General features: G+C 38.8%; 1 protein-coding gene across 8 annotated transcripts in view; it reads right to left on the reverse strand.

Annotated features, from left to right (window-relative positions):
* Positions 1-16,634, reverse strand: part of PHACTR4 (phosphatase and actin regulator 4) — a 75,600-nt gene that overhangs the window by 14,157 nt on the left and 44,809 nt on the right. For 3 of the 8 annotated variants that reach the window (XM_059690571.1, XM_059690568.1, XM_059690573.1), the window contains 5 exons: positions 9,564-9,591; positions 8,411-8,587; positions 7,609-7,689; positions 2,102-2,266; positions 992-1,378 (listed from right to left, as the gene is read on the reverse strand). In XM_059690571.1, coding sequence (XP_059546554.1) covers positions 992-1,378; positions 2,102-2,266; positions 7,609-7,689; positions 8,411-8,555 — 778 coding nt within the window. In that variant the 5' untranslated portion in view covers positions 8,556-8,587; positions 9,564-9,591. The remainder of the gene's footprint in view (positions 1-991; positions 1,379-2,101; positions 2,267-7,608; positions 7,690-8,410; positions 8,588-9,563; positions 9,592-16,634) is intronic. The other 5 variants (XM_059690567.1, XM_059690565.1, XM_059690570.1 and 2 more) reach the window with 3 other exon arrangements.

The following is a 16,634-nucleotide window of genomic DNA, read 5'->3' on the forward strand; positions in this document are numbered from 1 at the left end:
ATTTTTTAAATCCTCACCTGAGGACATGATTGGAGAGAGAAAGGGAGGGAAGGACGAAGGAAGGGAGGGAAGGAAGGAGGAAAGGAGGGAGGAAAGGAGGGAGGAAGGGAGAGGGAGAAACACTGATTGGCTACCTTCTGCATGTGCCCCAACCAGGGATCGAACCTATATCCCAGGTATGTGCCCTGACCGGGAATCGAACCTGCAATCTTTCTTTGCACAGGACGACGAGACACTCCAGCGGGCATACTTTTTATTCCTCCAATCATTAACAAAAACTTTAAGCAGTACTAAGCCTAATATCATTTTTCCTGAAAAACTATCTTCCTTTCTCTCCTCCTTTTCTTGAAAATTCCTCTAAGAAGGTATGCATTTATATAAAGAAAATAGACCTAAAAAGGATTTCAGGTAAATATAAAAAATTTACTAAAACCAATTATCCTCCCTTTCTCTCTTCCACCACTGATTTTACTCAGAGTAGCATTTTTAACCCTCAAGATAAAACATGATTTTATCAGAACCATTTAAATAATATCTTTTGCAGTTCCTCTTGAAGACATTATGCCAGATTCTGAACCACAAGTTACACTGGCATCTATACAATCGTCTTCTCATCTACTGGGCTTATGCTGGAGGAATGCCCTGGCAGTTTAAAGTAGGTTAAAATAAATCTTTTCTTCGTGCTGGTCAAACCTGTTGTGATCTTCACATGCCCCAGTCCCCCAACTATAGATAGTATTCCAGAAACAGTTTTAGGAAAATAGATATGAATCGCCCACACCTGACCTCATTTTAGTGGTTTCTGACTTCAGAAGCCTGTTGCCACTCATAGTCGCCTGCCTCATTTTCAAGACTTTTCTATAGAGTGCATTCAAAGGGACAAGATATGGAAACTCCCTCACAGACCAAATCAATATTGGATCAGCTATCCTATAAAATAACCATCTAAAACCCAACCCAACCCAAAATGGCAACCTAAAGACTTACTTACCAGTGACAGGGTTGCTATTTCTGTGAGTTGGTTTAGGGGGAGGAACAGGGGGCTGCTTGGCAGGGAGGCTGGGGGGAGCAGTAGTGTTAGTGCTGACAGGAGCAGCAGGAAGAGTCCTGGGTGCTGGGGTAGGGGGCACGGAGGCATTAATAACAGTTTTTGGGAGGTTTGTGGCGGCAGCAGTGGCAGCAGGTGCTGTGGTGGGGGCGGCGGTAGAAGTGGAGGAGATGGGCCTTGCTGTGCTGCCAGAGCAAGTGGCATCCTTTGCTTGCCCTTCATGTGCTTCATGAGAAGAGGACAACGGTCTTTTAGGGGGAAGTAAAGGCTGCTTGGGTGCATTCTCAGGAACGAAATCTGCTTCAGAATTAGGCCGGCTTCCAGTTGAGCCTGTGTAATAACAGATATGATTTAAAAGGAGAGAGTAACAAGACAGACTCAAAAAGCTAGCAATTTATAATCAACTTCACCCATTATTTAATTTATAGATGAATTGACAGGCAAGTTTCCCAACCTCAAAATACTTAAGGTAGATGACACTTTTTAAGTCAGGAAGTGAGACTTATTATCGTAGTGATTTGTCATACAAGAGCCAGGAGGAGGCACATTCGACAGAATACCTTGGGTGGAGGAAGAAAAATGTGCATCTTAAAAATGTCCTACAGTTATCTGATACTTAACATCCTCCATCCTTGAGAATCACAAATATAGATACTTTGTGAATAAAAGAAAGAGAAGGGGGAAATTCTACTTAAAGTTACAACTAGTTGGAGACTTGCTAGAGAGAATTCCCTCTGGGTTTTATTTCTCCCCTTGCTCTTGCAAACCCTTGAGGTAAATGAGAATGACCCATGGCTCTTTAAAAAAAATTTTTAAATTGATTTTTACAGAGAGAGGAAGGGAGAAGGAGAGATAAAGAGAAACACTGATGTGCTGCCTCTACTGGGGATTGAGCCCGCTAGCTGGGCATGTGCCCTGACCAGGAACTGAACCAGTGAGTGACCTTTTGGTTCATGGGTCGACACTCAACCACTGACATACTGGCCAGTCTCTCTCCCCCCTCTCTCTTTTTTAATATCCATGGCTCTTAAACTAAAAAATCCAGTTTCTTACCCAGTTGCTTCTTTGAGTCCTCTTCTGGAACAGGTTTTCCAAGACTTGGTATTCTTTCTGGCTCTTCCTCTACTGGGACTGGACTAGAAGATCTGGCATCCCCAATGGGGGTGGTGTGGCCATTCTTTAACATGGCATGGTTCAACTTCCCTGGATCCTCACCATCTGCAAGGTCCAAATGGAAAGGGCAAACTGATGAAACTGGCATGGTCATCTTATCCCATTTCCTCCTCTTCCTTTTAGTTTATCATTTAGATCTAGGTTGTTATTATTATTATTATTACTAAAGGCCTGGTGCATGAAATTCGTGCATGGGGGCGGGTGTCCGTCAGGCTGACCTGCACCGTCTCCAATCCGGGACCCTCTGCCTGCCTGCCTGATAGCCCCTAACTGCTCCCCTGATGGCCTGATCACCCCTAACTGATCTCCCTTGCCTGCCTGATCTCCCCTGCCTCTGCCTGCCTGCCTGATTGCCCCTAACTACCTCTGCCTGCCTGCCTGATCACCCATAACTGCTCCCCTGCCAGCCCTGATCGCCCCTAACTGCTCTCCCCTGCAGGCCTGATAGCCCCTAACCGCCTCTGCCTCGGCCCCCGCCACCATGGCTTTATTCAGAAGGACATCTGGAAGATGTCTGGTCTATCTGGTCTAATTAGCATATTACCTTTTTATTAGTATAGATTTTTATTATTATTTGGATCCTTATAGTAGTGGAAATTAAGTAATTCCTTTTTAAAATAGACATTTGATTGCCTATTATGTGCCAGCTGCATTGCTATATGAATAAGACAGACTTATTATACATGTAATTACAGTATTAAACATTAAGAGCTATAATGGATGAAGTGGTAGGAATAAAGAAGAAATAATGATCCTGTGGTGGGAGTGGGGTTAGGAAAGCTTCACAGAAAGTGATAGCTAAACTTGGTCTTAAAGGAAGGATAGGAACCTACTAGACTGATAATTAGATTCTTTAATGTATCTAGGAAGAAGGAACAGCATGTAGAAAGATGTGAAATTATTTGACATTTTTGGGAACTGGCAACTAGTTAAGTCTGGCAGTAGAATAGATGCATACAAGGAAAAGCTGTGTATAGGACTGTAGAGGCAAGCAAGAGCCAGGCTATGAAAAATACCAAACATCATGTAAAAGAGCCCAGACTGAATCCTGTAGGTAACAGGAAGCTAATGAATTAAAGTAGGAGAGAGATCTGATCTGACCTATCTTTTAGAAGGTTAACTCAGAGCTGTGAGGAGGATGGATTGCACAGTGATTGAACAGGAAAACAATTAATGAGCTACTGTTAGAATATATAGGTGAGAAGTAGCAGAGGGTGCCTGTGCGTATTATGGGTCGAGAGCAAGGGGTAGAACTGACAGATGCATCAAAGGTAAATATGAAATACAAACTAAACTGCAGGAATCATCACTAGGCTGAAGGCTTTGGGATGACCACTCATCACTATGAAAACTGTAGGTAAGATTCCTTCACGGAGCAATTAGACAAACATTCCCAGCTACTGCTAAGGTTTTTCTATACTCCTTTGGAGGAGAAAACTAAAAAAAACACACCACCACACCTAAGGTTGGAGACTAAAAACTGTCTCAGCTGCTAGTGTGCTGACTGGAACTAGAGGCTTTCCAAATGGTGCCCTTTACTAGACAGCGCTATTCTTCATGCAGGCTAAATAGGAGGTGGAGTTTGGGCTAAAAGTAGTGAAGAGACTACGGCAAATGAGCACCAAATAAAAATGTACTTCTAAAGCTGAGATTCTGACAACTACTTTATTTTTTTTTAAAATGGGGAGGGGCAAGAGCACAACAATTATGCAAATGTAGTAAGTTATTACTTATGTTAATTCAGACCAGCGTTAACAAAAACAGGTCTTTCTGGAATACAGAGCAATGAATCATTTTAGTGCCAACATAGAATGCTACTTTTGAAAGCAATATAGTGAAAGGTTAAGACACATTATTAATTGGTTTCTACTCAGCACATATTAGTAAAATATATGTAAAAGCAATCAGTTCTTTCCTAAGTTACTTAATCAGGACTGCCTACTTTTAAGTAAAATTTCTTATATTTAGGGTTTCTGCAATGCTAGCAGAATGAAGCAGAAATAGTATTTGGCTTTAATGCCTCTGAATGGCCTCCCTCTCAGAAAATCTATTAAGTATTTTAAAATATAGTCAAGTCAAAACCATAATCAAGCCAAATGCCATATTCAAGTATGAAAAGAGCGTTAAGGTTCAAACACTGCTTTGGGGCTAAACTGGCTGTCTGTCAGGCCCTGAGGTCCATCTCGGAGTTTCTTCTTACAGAATAAAGCTTAGGTCAGTTTTGTGATTGGCATAATGGCATCTTGTCCAATGGCTGCAATTCATTCATCAATTGGGCCTTTGAGCTCCTAGGCAAAAACAACTTTGAACCAGAGCCAATAGGAAGCAGAGGGAAAAAGAGACTGAATGAAGGTGAAAACCTGGCTGGTGTAGATCAGTGGTTAGAGTGTCACCTCCACACACTGAAGGGTCTTGGGTTTGATTCCCAGTTCCAAGGGAGGCAACCAATCAATGTGGCTTTCTTATATCAATGTTTCAATTTCTATCTCTCTCTCTCTTTTACCTCTCCCTCTCCTTCTCCCTTTCCCCCTTCCACTCTCTAAAACTCAATGGGGCCCTAGCTGGTTTGACTCAGTGGATAGGGCATCGGCCTGCGGACTGAGGGTTCTTGGGTTCAGTTCCGGTCAAGGGCACATGCCTGGGTTGCAGGCTTGATCCCCAGTAGGGGGCGTGCAGGAGGCAGCTGATCAATGATTCTCTTTCATCATTGATGTTTCTGTCTCTCCTCCTCTCCCTTCCTCTCTGAAATGAATAAAAATATATTTAAAAAAAAAAAACTCAATGGGAAAAGTATCCTTGGATGAGGATTAACAAAAAACAAACAATAAAAATAAGAAAGAAGTAATGTACAGGGTTTTGTGGTGAGTGAGCAAGAAAGGTGAGAGGCATGGAGTGAGGAATGGCTATTAGAAAAAAAACAAGGGCCAAAGTTGCTGCAACTGAGGGGTTAGAATTTTAAACACCTACATACCTAGAAGATTTTGTGTCCTACTGTAAAAACAAGCAGATGCATGATAAAACAAAAACTACATGTGCTCATAACTAACCATGTAGAAAATTCATAAAAATAGAAAGAAAAAAAATTATTCCCATCTCATCACCCAGAGGTAACCAATGCTAATAGTATTTTTCCTTCAAGCTTCTTTACTCTGCTTACTTTTTTTAAAAAAATATTTTTATTGATTTCAGAGAGGAAGGGAGAGGGAGAGAGAGACAGAAACATCAATGATGAGAGAGAATCATTGATTGGCTGCCTTCCACATGCCCCACACTGAGGATTGAGCCTACAATCCAGGCATGTGCCCCGACTGGGATTCGAACCATGACCTCCTGGTTTATAGGTTGACGCTCAATCACCGAGCCATACCAACTGGGCCTCTGCTTACTTTTTATAAGGTTGAAATAATAAATCTTCAATATACACAATTTAATTAAATTGTGTGAATAAGCAATACATGCACACAGTTCAAAACCTAAAAAGTATAATATGCCATCAGTTTGGCTCCTTTCTCCTATTATCCAAAGGATATGGTATATTTTAAAAACTTGGTTTTCAGATTTTTGTCTCATAAAAAGTAACTCTAATGAAGAGAAATAAAATGCAACCACTGTACTATATAGTCTTAACTCCTAAGTTGCTTTGTAAAAGTCAGACATTGGAGAAAGTCTTGACATTATTAAACCAGCAATGAGTGTTGAAATACCAAAACATGATCTTTAGGACAGACTAAGATTAGAGCAGCAATATGGGCATGAGACAAATTTGGTCAAAAAAAAGTAGAAGAAAGAGAAATAGATAGATAGATAGATAGATAGATAGATAGATAGATAGATAGATAAAGAGAGGAAAGAAAAAAAGAGAGGAAGAAAAGGAGAAAAGGAAAAGAAAGAGAAAGAAAAAGAAAGAAAGAGAGAGAAAGGAAGGAAGGAAGGGAGGGAGGGAGGAAGAGCTGGAGAAACCAATGACCAAGTATTGCAGCTGGCACAGAGAATGTGTGCTCCAACGATCTTCACTCAATTTCAGAGGTAAAGATCACAGCCAGATAATTTAGACATGGACTGAAAGGTGAATAGTTGCCCTCTACCCCTGCCAGAAAATGGACTTTAATGAAATAAATTAGGAGGTAATTATTAGAATAAAATAATTTTATACTTATACCCCTAATTTGACATTTTGTCCAAAAAAAACCAAACAAAACCCAAACACTCCGTTATTCTCACTTACTAGTATGTTTTAATCTTTCATTTATTAGATATTTTCATTTCCACAAAAATATATGCCTTCCTTAAATAAATCAAAAATAGGTGAAATGGCATTAATTCTATAAAAATATCTTATTAATACTTAATTTTTCATCATTATGTATAATATCAGTAGAGAAAAATGCATAGAACATAAATGTAAATTTCAATGAAATACTACGAGAACACTTGTATGATCATCATGGACATTAAGAAATGTTTCCAGACCCCAGAAACCTCCTTTTCTGCCTAGTAACATTCCTTTCCTTTTCCCACAAAGCAATCACTCTCCTAACTCTGTGACAATCCTTTGTTTTTCTAATTATAATTTAACCAGTTAACGCACATCTCCAAACTCTATAGTTTAATACTGCCTATTTTTCCTTTACGTTTACAGAAATAATACAACATATTTTTTCATAACTGACTTAATTGCTCAATATTACTTATGAGATTGATATTATAGCATGTAGGTGTTTATTTTTATTTTTTAAAATATATTTTATTGAGTTTTTATAGAGAGGGAGAGGGATAGAGAGAAACATCGATCAGCTACCTCCTGCACACCCCCTACTGGGGATGTGCCCGCAACCAAGATAAGTGCCCTTGACAGAAATCGAACCTGGGACCCTTCAGTCCACAGGCCGACACTCTATCCACTGAGCCAAATCGGTTAGGGTAGGTGTAGTTTATCTTCATTGCTGAGTAAGTATTTTATTTTATAAATGTATCACATTATGTTTTACTATTATAGGCATTTGGGTTGTTTCCAATTTTGCTCTATTGTTAGTAAATACTGTTGCTACAAGTATATTTGTACATATCTTGATATAAATGCATACACATTTTTGTTGTATATATGCAAAGTTCTGGACATACCTGCACATAGGTTTATATATATCCAGCTTTCACAGATTCTTTAGTGAAGTCAATGCTTTTGCAGACTTTCCTATTGAGTTTTTTTTTTCTTTTTTAATGGACATTTAAAAAAACATATTCTAGATATATGAACAGTTTTTGTTTTGTTTTTAAAGTTGATCCCCCACTCCCATCAATGGCAAAAGAATGAAAGAAAATTCAAATACCTAGTCAGAACCAAAGACCAAGTACACAGACAGGCATATGCCATTGGTGTGCAAACTCACCCTGTTCAGAGTCTTCCAACAGAACCCCTCTTTTAACCAGCTCTTCTCTCGGTTTTCGCATAGATATTTTTCGCTCTAAAACTAACATTAAATTGGAAAACAGCACTCAGAAATGTGACAGTTAAAGGTTAACTTTAAGCATTCTAACTCCACAGGTAAAAGTATAAAGTGGTTCAATTTTCTAGTCTCTGGAAAGAAAAGAACAGGAAAACTACCTTAATAATAAAAAACTTAATTTTTTCATATGCTGTGTTATTAGGAAAATAGTATTTCCAAAAAGGAACTATCCTTATATAATTTTATCTTTTTTAATTAAAATTTCAACGATAAGGTATTTATGAATATACTTTCTCTGGGAGGACGTGGCCAGAGTAGAAAAAAAGAAGCATCTAAGATTTGCTATAGTTTAGAAACTCCATTTACCACTTGATAAACTTTAGTCCCATCAATATTTCAACTTGGGAATGAGGCTATAATATATAAGGCTTAGTGAGTAACCATTTGGTTTTTAATTCTAAAAGATTCAATTCCTTCTTCAAATAGGGGGTTATCAAAGCCTGGGAAAGGAATGAAAAGTTAGGTAACTTCCAAAATAAGGACCTCTTTAACTCAGAACACATATCTAAATCTTTATTTTTTCACATATATATTTTTATTGTTGGTAGTATTACAGATGTCCCCATTTCCCTCCCCCCTGTATCCCCCTTCTCCCAGTCCCTCCCCCGCTCCCCCCAGGTCATCACCACCCTATTGCCCATGTCCATGGGCTATGCATATAAGTATGTAAATTTTAATATCTCACCTTCTGATGTCTCTTTGAATTTATCACTACTTTTTTTTTTCCGCCATTTCCAGGGCTTGAAGATCTTGCCAAAGCCTGAGAACTTGCTCTTCCTTTTGGTGGGAGGCGTCATGTCTCCTCCTGCTTCCACACTGTCCATGATCATGCCTGGGTCGGCAGTGGGCTGGCCTGCTTCTTCTGTTGCATGGTGAGAGGGAAGAGAATAGCCAATTCGTTATTTTGGCATAATCTTGAAATTGTCCCTGCCCCTTTCTTCCTGTTGTAGTTGGAAAGGATCACAGCAATGATAAACAATCATGCAGAGACGGACTCCTTGACATCACATAGACACCAAACATCCAAATCCATGACAGATAAACTACTGAGGAGGAAAACGAACCAAACCAAGTTGACATCATTTTAGGACAAAAATTCAATGAGATGATTATAACCAGCTCAAAATCTTTTAAAGGCACACACACAAATGTGGACGTCTTCCCAATAGGCATGAGATCTTGCCCCATGAAGCCTACTGTTGTTAGTCTTCTCATTCTTTTGGCATGGGGAAGGTCTTCCCCAGCTAACATACTATCTCCCCTGTCACTGAAGCAGGGAACTTCATCATTTGTGAGTGAGTCATTATTCTTTGTTAAACACTATCCTCTCCCTATCCTCCTCTTTCAGGACATAAATAGTTCAGAGAGGGGGTGACACAGTAAGTGTTAACACCTTTCTTACATCTGTTTTTCAGATTGTATTCTGCCTTTACAAGACCCTAGGGAGTTCTGGAGCACTGTAAGGGGACTAAGGTGGGGGGGGGGGGCAGGGGCATAGAAGGATAGTGGTTTAAAATGGAAGGATTTTTATTTTTATTTTTGTTGGGGGGGAAAGTAGAGGTGAGGTGAAATTCCAGTTTGCTTATCACAATATTGTCTTAGGGACAACTCTGATTTTAAGGATTTCACGAAACATAACTGACATAGTAAATGTACAGGATTGAAATGAAAGACCATAAATTAAGTCCCTCATAATGACTATACATGCAGGGTTTAGTTAGGTAGCTTTAGTGGCACAGAAAGGAGCAGCCAAGACTGGGCCAAGAATAATACTTCTAAAAAGCAGGAAGGCAACAAAAAAAAGCAGGAAGGCAACACAATATAGTTTTGCACTCCACCTACTGTCCCAGGGTTCTCTGGAGAAGTCTAGAGGAGAAGAAAAAAAGAGAGTCATGTGGAATAACAGTCCTGAAATTAAAGTGGAACCTTTACTTTATAGAAATATATCAAGGACTACATACTGTATTATCACATGTAATAAGTTAATATGTTTATTGTAAAAAAAGTTTCCATCTGGAGTAAATAACACTTTTTTGGGGGGATATAAAAGGACATAACTTCACTAAAACTAATTTTTAATACTGTAGATATATTTTCATAAGAGAAAATATACAATCAATATGCATTAATTTTTTAAAAAACAGTATCAAAATCAGTATTTTTCTAATCGATAGATGTGAGTCTAGGAAAGTCCACTGATGAAGGTCAGATTTCCATAACCGTAATTACCAGAGTGAATATAGCAATGGCTGCTGATGCATTATTTTGATGTATCCAGATGACAGGGCCAAATAGGGTCCTGGTCACTGAAGTACAGCAGATCAAGAGGACGGAGGACAGGGACTCTTTTCTTCCCAGCTGCATGATTTAGTTATGGGCATCCTGGGTCTCAACTATAACTCCCATATGAAATGCAGTGGAATCTGATTGTAAAAGTGGACCATATTTTAAAAAGTGTCGTTGCCAGAGACATTAGAACTCCTGTCATAACAATTCCCCCTCAATGGTACCCTGAGATGAACCCCAAGAGTGAACACATGGTATTGCTTTCAAGAGTTAGTGCTTTAACTAAGACATTATTCTCCCAATTATGGAATGTCAATCAGACCTCAACATAGCATAATATTTAACACTAGGGGCCCGGTGCACGAAGTTCGTGCACTGGGTGTGTGTGTGGGGGAGTGTCCCTCAGCCCAGCCTGCCCCCTCTCACATACTGGGAGCCCTCAGGCGTTGACCCCCATCACCCTCCAATCGTAGGATCGGCCCCTTGCCCAGGCCTGACGCCTCTGGCCTAGGCGTCCGGCCCGGGCAGCAGGGACCCGCAGCTGCAGCGGCCCCGCGATCGTGGGCTCCGCTTTAGGCCCAGGCAAGGGACCCCTAGCTCCTGGGACTGCCAGCTTCGACCGTGCCCAGCTCCCATCGCTGGCTCCACCCCTACTTCCTGCTATCACTGGCCAGGGCGGCAAAGGCACCTGATTCTCCGATCATGGCTGGGGGGGCAGGGCAAAGGCGGCCCTGGGTTTCCGATCACTGTCAGTGGCAGGGGGCTTCTTCCTGCTTTCCCTTTCGCCTCCCTGCATTGTGCCTACGTATGCAAATTAACCGCCATCTTGTTGGCAGTTAACTGCCAATCTTAGTTGGCAGTTAACTGCCAATCTTAGTTGGCAGTTAATTTGCATATAGCCCTGATTAGCCAATGAAAAGGGTAGCTCGTACGCCAATTACCATTTTTCTCTTTTATTAGTGTTGATATGTTAATGTAACCCTTTCAGAATAGAGCTAAGTAACATAAACTTATCATTCTCAAATTGTAACCTTACTTGCAGAGGGAAGAAGGGACTAACATTTTAAATATCCTAACTGAAAAAACTTCTAAAAGACAATAGGAAAATGCTTGTTTACTTAAGAGTAATGGGGTAGATTTAAAAAAAAGACAACCCAACCACAAAACACACACCCACACACACACACACACACACAAAAAACCCCCAGACTAATAATACTTAAAAAAAAGGTTATTAGTAGTATTTGATGCTTTTACAAAGGAAAAAAACCACGAAAGCTTTAGAAATGTTAGATGCTAATATCTTCACAAAAAAGTCCCTGTCTGTAAAGTCCTTAACTGAAATATAGCCAATCTAGCCTGCTCCCATTGTCTTCTCAAATATCTAATCATTTCTAAAGTAGAACTTAGTTCAATCCAATTTAATTCTTCATTATACTGAACAATATATTTATGTCTCCCTTTTCTCTTAAATATTAAAACAATAAAATCATGATATCCTTTTAAGTATATTTATGCCTGCTAGCATATGAACTAAAAACAAGTGTTGTTTATATAAAAAAGTACAGCGTGTATAGAAAATACCAACAGCTTATGATTAAAAAAATGAATGTGTCCACTATTACATCTATTGCTAAAAAGAGCCCTCTTCTTTCTTTATGTAAAGAAAGTCATTGAGCCCTAGCTGGTTTGGCTCAGTGGTTAGAGTGTTGGCCTGTGGACTGAAGAGTCCCAGGTTCAATTCTGGTCAAGGGCACATGCCCGGGTTGCAGGCTCAATCCTCAGTAGGTGGCAGCCAATCAATGATTCTCTCTCATCGTTGATGTTTCTTTCTCTCTCCTCTCCCTTCTTCTCTGAAATCAATAAAAAATATATTTTTTAAAAAGTCACTGAATAGCCGAAACCGGTTTGGCTCAGTGGATGGAGCGTCGGCCTGTGGACTGAGGTGTCCTAGGTTCGACTCCAGTCAAGGGCATGTACCTGGGTTGCGGGCACATCCCCAGTGGGAGATGTGCAGGAGGCGGCTGATCGATGTTTCTCTCTCATCGATGTTTCTATCTCTCTCCCTTCCTCTCTGTAAAATATCAATAAAATATATTTTAAAAAAAAAGTCACTGAATATAGTCAGTAAAAAGAGTATTTTTTCCTTTGATGCTTTATGCAAATGTACTTAATTTTAATGTTTATATAACTTTTACAAGTGGGTATGCCTCTTGTCTCATGCAGTGCGGTTCAGCCATACCCAACCCTGAACTAGTTATTAGTTCATATTCTTATATTCTCATGTTCTTTTCACTCCACCTCCCTCTTCTCCCTATGACAAGCAGAACATTATTTCAGTGGCTCCCAAATCTGTTCAAATACTTTGGAATCGGCCCAGTTACCCTTTCAAAATACAGAATCTCTGGAAGGTGGGACCTAGAAATCTGTTTTCTTTTCTTTTAAATATATTTTTATTGCTTTCAGAGAGGAAGGGAGAGGGAGAGACAGAAATATCAATGATGAGAGAGAATCATTGATTGGCTGCCTCCTGCATGTCCCCTACTGGGGATCTAGCTCACAACCTAGGCATGTATCCTTGACTAGAATCGAACCCAAGAAGACCCTTCAGTCTGCAGGTTGATTATCTATCCACTGAGCCAAACTGGCCAGGACTAGAAATCTGTTTTTAAAAGTCTTCACAGGTGCCCCATGGGTGTGGCTCAGTGGATTGAGCATCATCCTGTGCACCAAAAGGTAACCTGTTAAGAGTCCAGGTCGCGGGCCTGATCCCCAATAGGAGAGGTGATGCAGGAGGCACCTGATTGATGTTTCTCTCTCACATTGATGTTTCCCTCCCTCTCTTGCTAAAATCAATAAAACATATTTTTAAAAATATCTTCACAAGTGATTCTTATGATCACACAGGTTTGTTAAACCCAATCCCAGATTGTTATCTAGAAACCTGATGCATGTTAAAAGAGACAGACAAACGAAACGTTCTCTGCATGCCTGTAACCTAATACATTGTTGATGAAAAATGAACTAGAAAATGGCATCATTCCAGGGTTTCTTACTCATATACAATATTCCTACAGAATTGTGAGGGGCTCCCTGAGTTTCTTAGTTTCAGATATAGTCTAAATTAAAAATAAACAATATAGTTCTGGCTGGTGTGGCTCAGTTGGTTGGGTGTTGTCCCTTGCACCAAGAGGTTGCTGACTGGATTCCTGGTTAGGGCACATGCCCAGATTTCCGGCTTGATCCCAGGTACAAGACAAGCAGGTTTCACTCTCACATCAATGTCTCTTTCTCTTCTCTCTCTCTCTCCCTTCCTTTCTAAAAATCAATAAACACATTAAAAAATCAATATAAAAGTTTGCAGTTATTTTAACATAGTATGTCCCATGTGCACTTGGAAAGAAAGTGTACTGTGCAATTACTGAGTGAGTGTTCTATACATGCCAATTAGGTCAAGTTGGGTAATCATCGTGCATAAATAATATCCTTCTGATTTGTTGTCAGCTTACACTATCAGTTACTGAGAGAAGTATGTTAACATCTCTACCAATGAAAGTGGATTTGTCTCTTCTTCTTTTTAGTTCTATTAATTTTTGCTTGATATACTTTAAAGCTATGTTATTAGGTATATACAAATTTAGAGTTATATCTTCCTATGGAATAGATCCATTTATCATGAAATGCCCCATATCACTCTAATAACACTTTTGCCTTGATTTTGTTTTTCTATTTAGTTTGACAATTGTTGTCTTTTAGAGTTTAATCCATTTATAGTTAATGTATTTACTGACACAATTGGGCTTAAGTCTACCATTTTGCTCTATTTTCTATTTGTCTTGCTCTGTGCATTCATTGTTTTAAAATTGATTTTAGAGAGAGGAAGGGGAGAGAAAGGAGTGGAGAGAGGGAGGGAGGGAGGGAGAGAAAGAAAGAGAAAGAGAGAGAGAGAGAGAGAGAGAGAGAGAGAGAGAGAACATTAATTTGTTCCATTTATTTATGCATTCACTGGTTGCTTCTTTGGCATACTGGACACTGAGCATATGGGATGATGCTCTAATAAACTGATTTATTCGGTCAGGGCCTGTTCATTCTTAACTGGTTACCATCTACATTAAGTTAATATGTTCATTACTTATTGCAAGAATTTTACAACATTTCAACTCTATTTGCTTTTTGTGTAAATAGTCATGTCTTACTACATATACATAACAATAAAATAAATTATTGTTGTTTTAACAAACAATATTATTTTATATTTCCTACATATTTGCTTTTTCAGATACTCTTCATTTCTTTCTGCAATTCTATGTTTCCAACTAGGATAATTTCAGTTAATCATTTTTGAAGGATATTTGTACTGGGTATGATATTTTCAGTTGGGAGTTGAGGTTTTTTTGTTTATTTAACTTCAGCACTTCATACTGTCATTTGGTTGGCTCTCACCTTCCCCCCCGCCCCCCATGGACTGCTTTTCTTTGTATGCTTCATTTTTTAGATGCTTTCTATTTGCACATAGCATAAGTGATAGAAACGGGATGCAGATCTTTATGTTGTTGATAACATACATGGGAAAGAAATCTGAAGTCATACTATTAGGCATTTTTGGTGGAGACTAGTCTGGGAGGGCTCTGGAAACTCAACTTTTAGCCATTATTCAAGAGCAACACCTATAACTGATTAAAATAAAGTGTTGATAAAATTCTTCCCACACATTTTTTGCTTAGGTAGGTGCCTCCTGAAAGAAAGAAATTCTGAATCATGAGAGTGTTCTCATGCATGAGAGATATTAGAAAAAATAATAAGAAAGAAAGAGAAGCAGATTAATCATTCCTAATGAAATGGGAAAGAAGTAAATCATCTTTTCTTTTCACACTCAATCCATTATGCTGACACCAAAGGGAAATCACAAAAACTTGATTCTATCAAATGTCCTACATAGGAAGGGTAGGACCTTCAAATAACTAAATGACAGTGGGGAGGCAGCCAGTCAAGCCTTCCCTACTTAAATCCAAGAGTATTTTCAAGAAGGAAAGGTAGCAGACTAAAAGTAGACTAATGGTAAAATTCATAGGAAAGACCTACTTAGCAGTCTGCCTAAATCCAACTTTGAAGAATCCATGAAACAGGTATTGGTCTCTCACTATTGAATTCCATTTGGGCATATCTTCTTTGTTATCTAACTAGGTATTATTTATAAATAGAATAGTGGCTAGGGTCATGCACATATTTTTTTCAAAATTTTAATTCCAACTCTATATAAATTATATGACTATTTTTTCTAATAAAAGCTTCTCAAAGATGTTACTTCTGATAGTGCTATTTAGGGGGTAAATCATTGGGGATGAGTTGAATGTACAATAATAGGTATATGAACAAACTGAAAATTTTATATAAAACAGCCCTGGCTGGTGTGTCTCAGCGGTTAGAGTGTTGGCCTGAGCACCAGAGGGTCTTGGGTTTGATTCCTGGTCAAAGGCACATACCTGAGTTACAGGTTCACTCCCTGGCCCTGGTCAGGGTGAATTCAAGAGGCAACCAATTGATGTGTCTCTCTCCTATCTATGTTTCTCTCTCTTCCCTCCCTCCCCCCTCCTTATTACTCCCTCTAAAAGTCAATGGAAAAAATATTCTTGGGTAAGGAGTAACCAAAAACTAAAAAAGGGGGAAAATTAATATAAAATAATATATAATCATTAAAATGATTTCTAGAGTAATAATCCTAGATTAAAAGTAGAATATAAATATATATGTAAATTACATATAACATTATTTAAACTATGCTAATTTTTGTTAAAAAGGAGAATGAAGGAACTGCAAAATGTAAATATATTGTAATGGTAGGATTATGAGAGACTTGTGTTTCTTCTTGCTAGCTTCCTATATATTTTTTTTAACAATAAACATGTATGGCTTTTATAATTGGAAAAAAACATTTACTTTTTACAATGGGAAGTGAGAGCTATCAAACCATCACAGTTAATAAATGAAGTCCAGCCGAAACCGGTTTGGCTCAGTGGATAGAGCGTCGGCCTGCGGACTGAAGGGTCCCAGGTTCGATTCCGGTCAAGGGCATGTACTTGGGTTGCGGGCACATCCCCAGTAGGAGATGTGCAGGAGGCGGCTGATCGATGTTTCTCTCCCATCGATGTTTCTAACTCTCTATCTCTCTCTCCCTTCCTCTCTGTAAAAAATCAATAAAATATATTTAAAAAAAAAATAAAAAAATAAATGAAGTCCAGCATATACATAAATACACAAAAGAAAATAATTCTTTCTACACATTAAGCTTCCAAAAAAAAATTATTTACCACATAAAAATCATAGTCTGAAACAGTAAGCAAATTAAACCACTCAAGGATATATTTTTTTGGTATTTAAAGTAGTGACACATGTTAAAGTGAGTAGATTTGGATTACCCAAACGACACCTTCTAGTCTTGTATTCTTTATAATCTTGTGCTAAAGAAGTTAGAAACCAAATTTAAAAGTGATCTAAATTCACCAGCTGTAAACTTTCCAGCTATAGAATGAAGGGTTTGAAAGTATGCATAAATCCTGAGGGCAGGGGCTGACTACACCTAACTGAAGTCACTAATCTCTGGAGCGTTCTTGGATCTACTAAAA

The sequence above is a fragment of the Myotis daubentonii genome, chromosome 3 (assembly GCF_963259705.1).
Source record: "Myotis daubentonii chromosome 3, mMyoDau2.1, whole genome shotgun sequence".
Lineage (NCBI taxonomy): Eukaryota > Metazoa > Chordata > Mammalia > Chiroptera > Vespertilionidae > Myotis > Myotis daubentonii.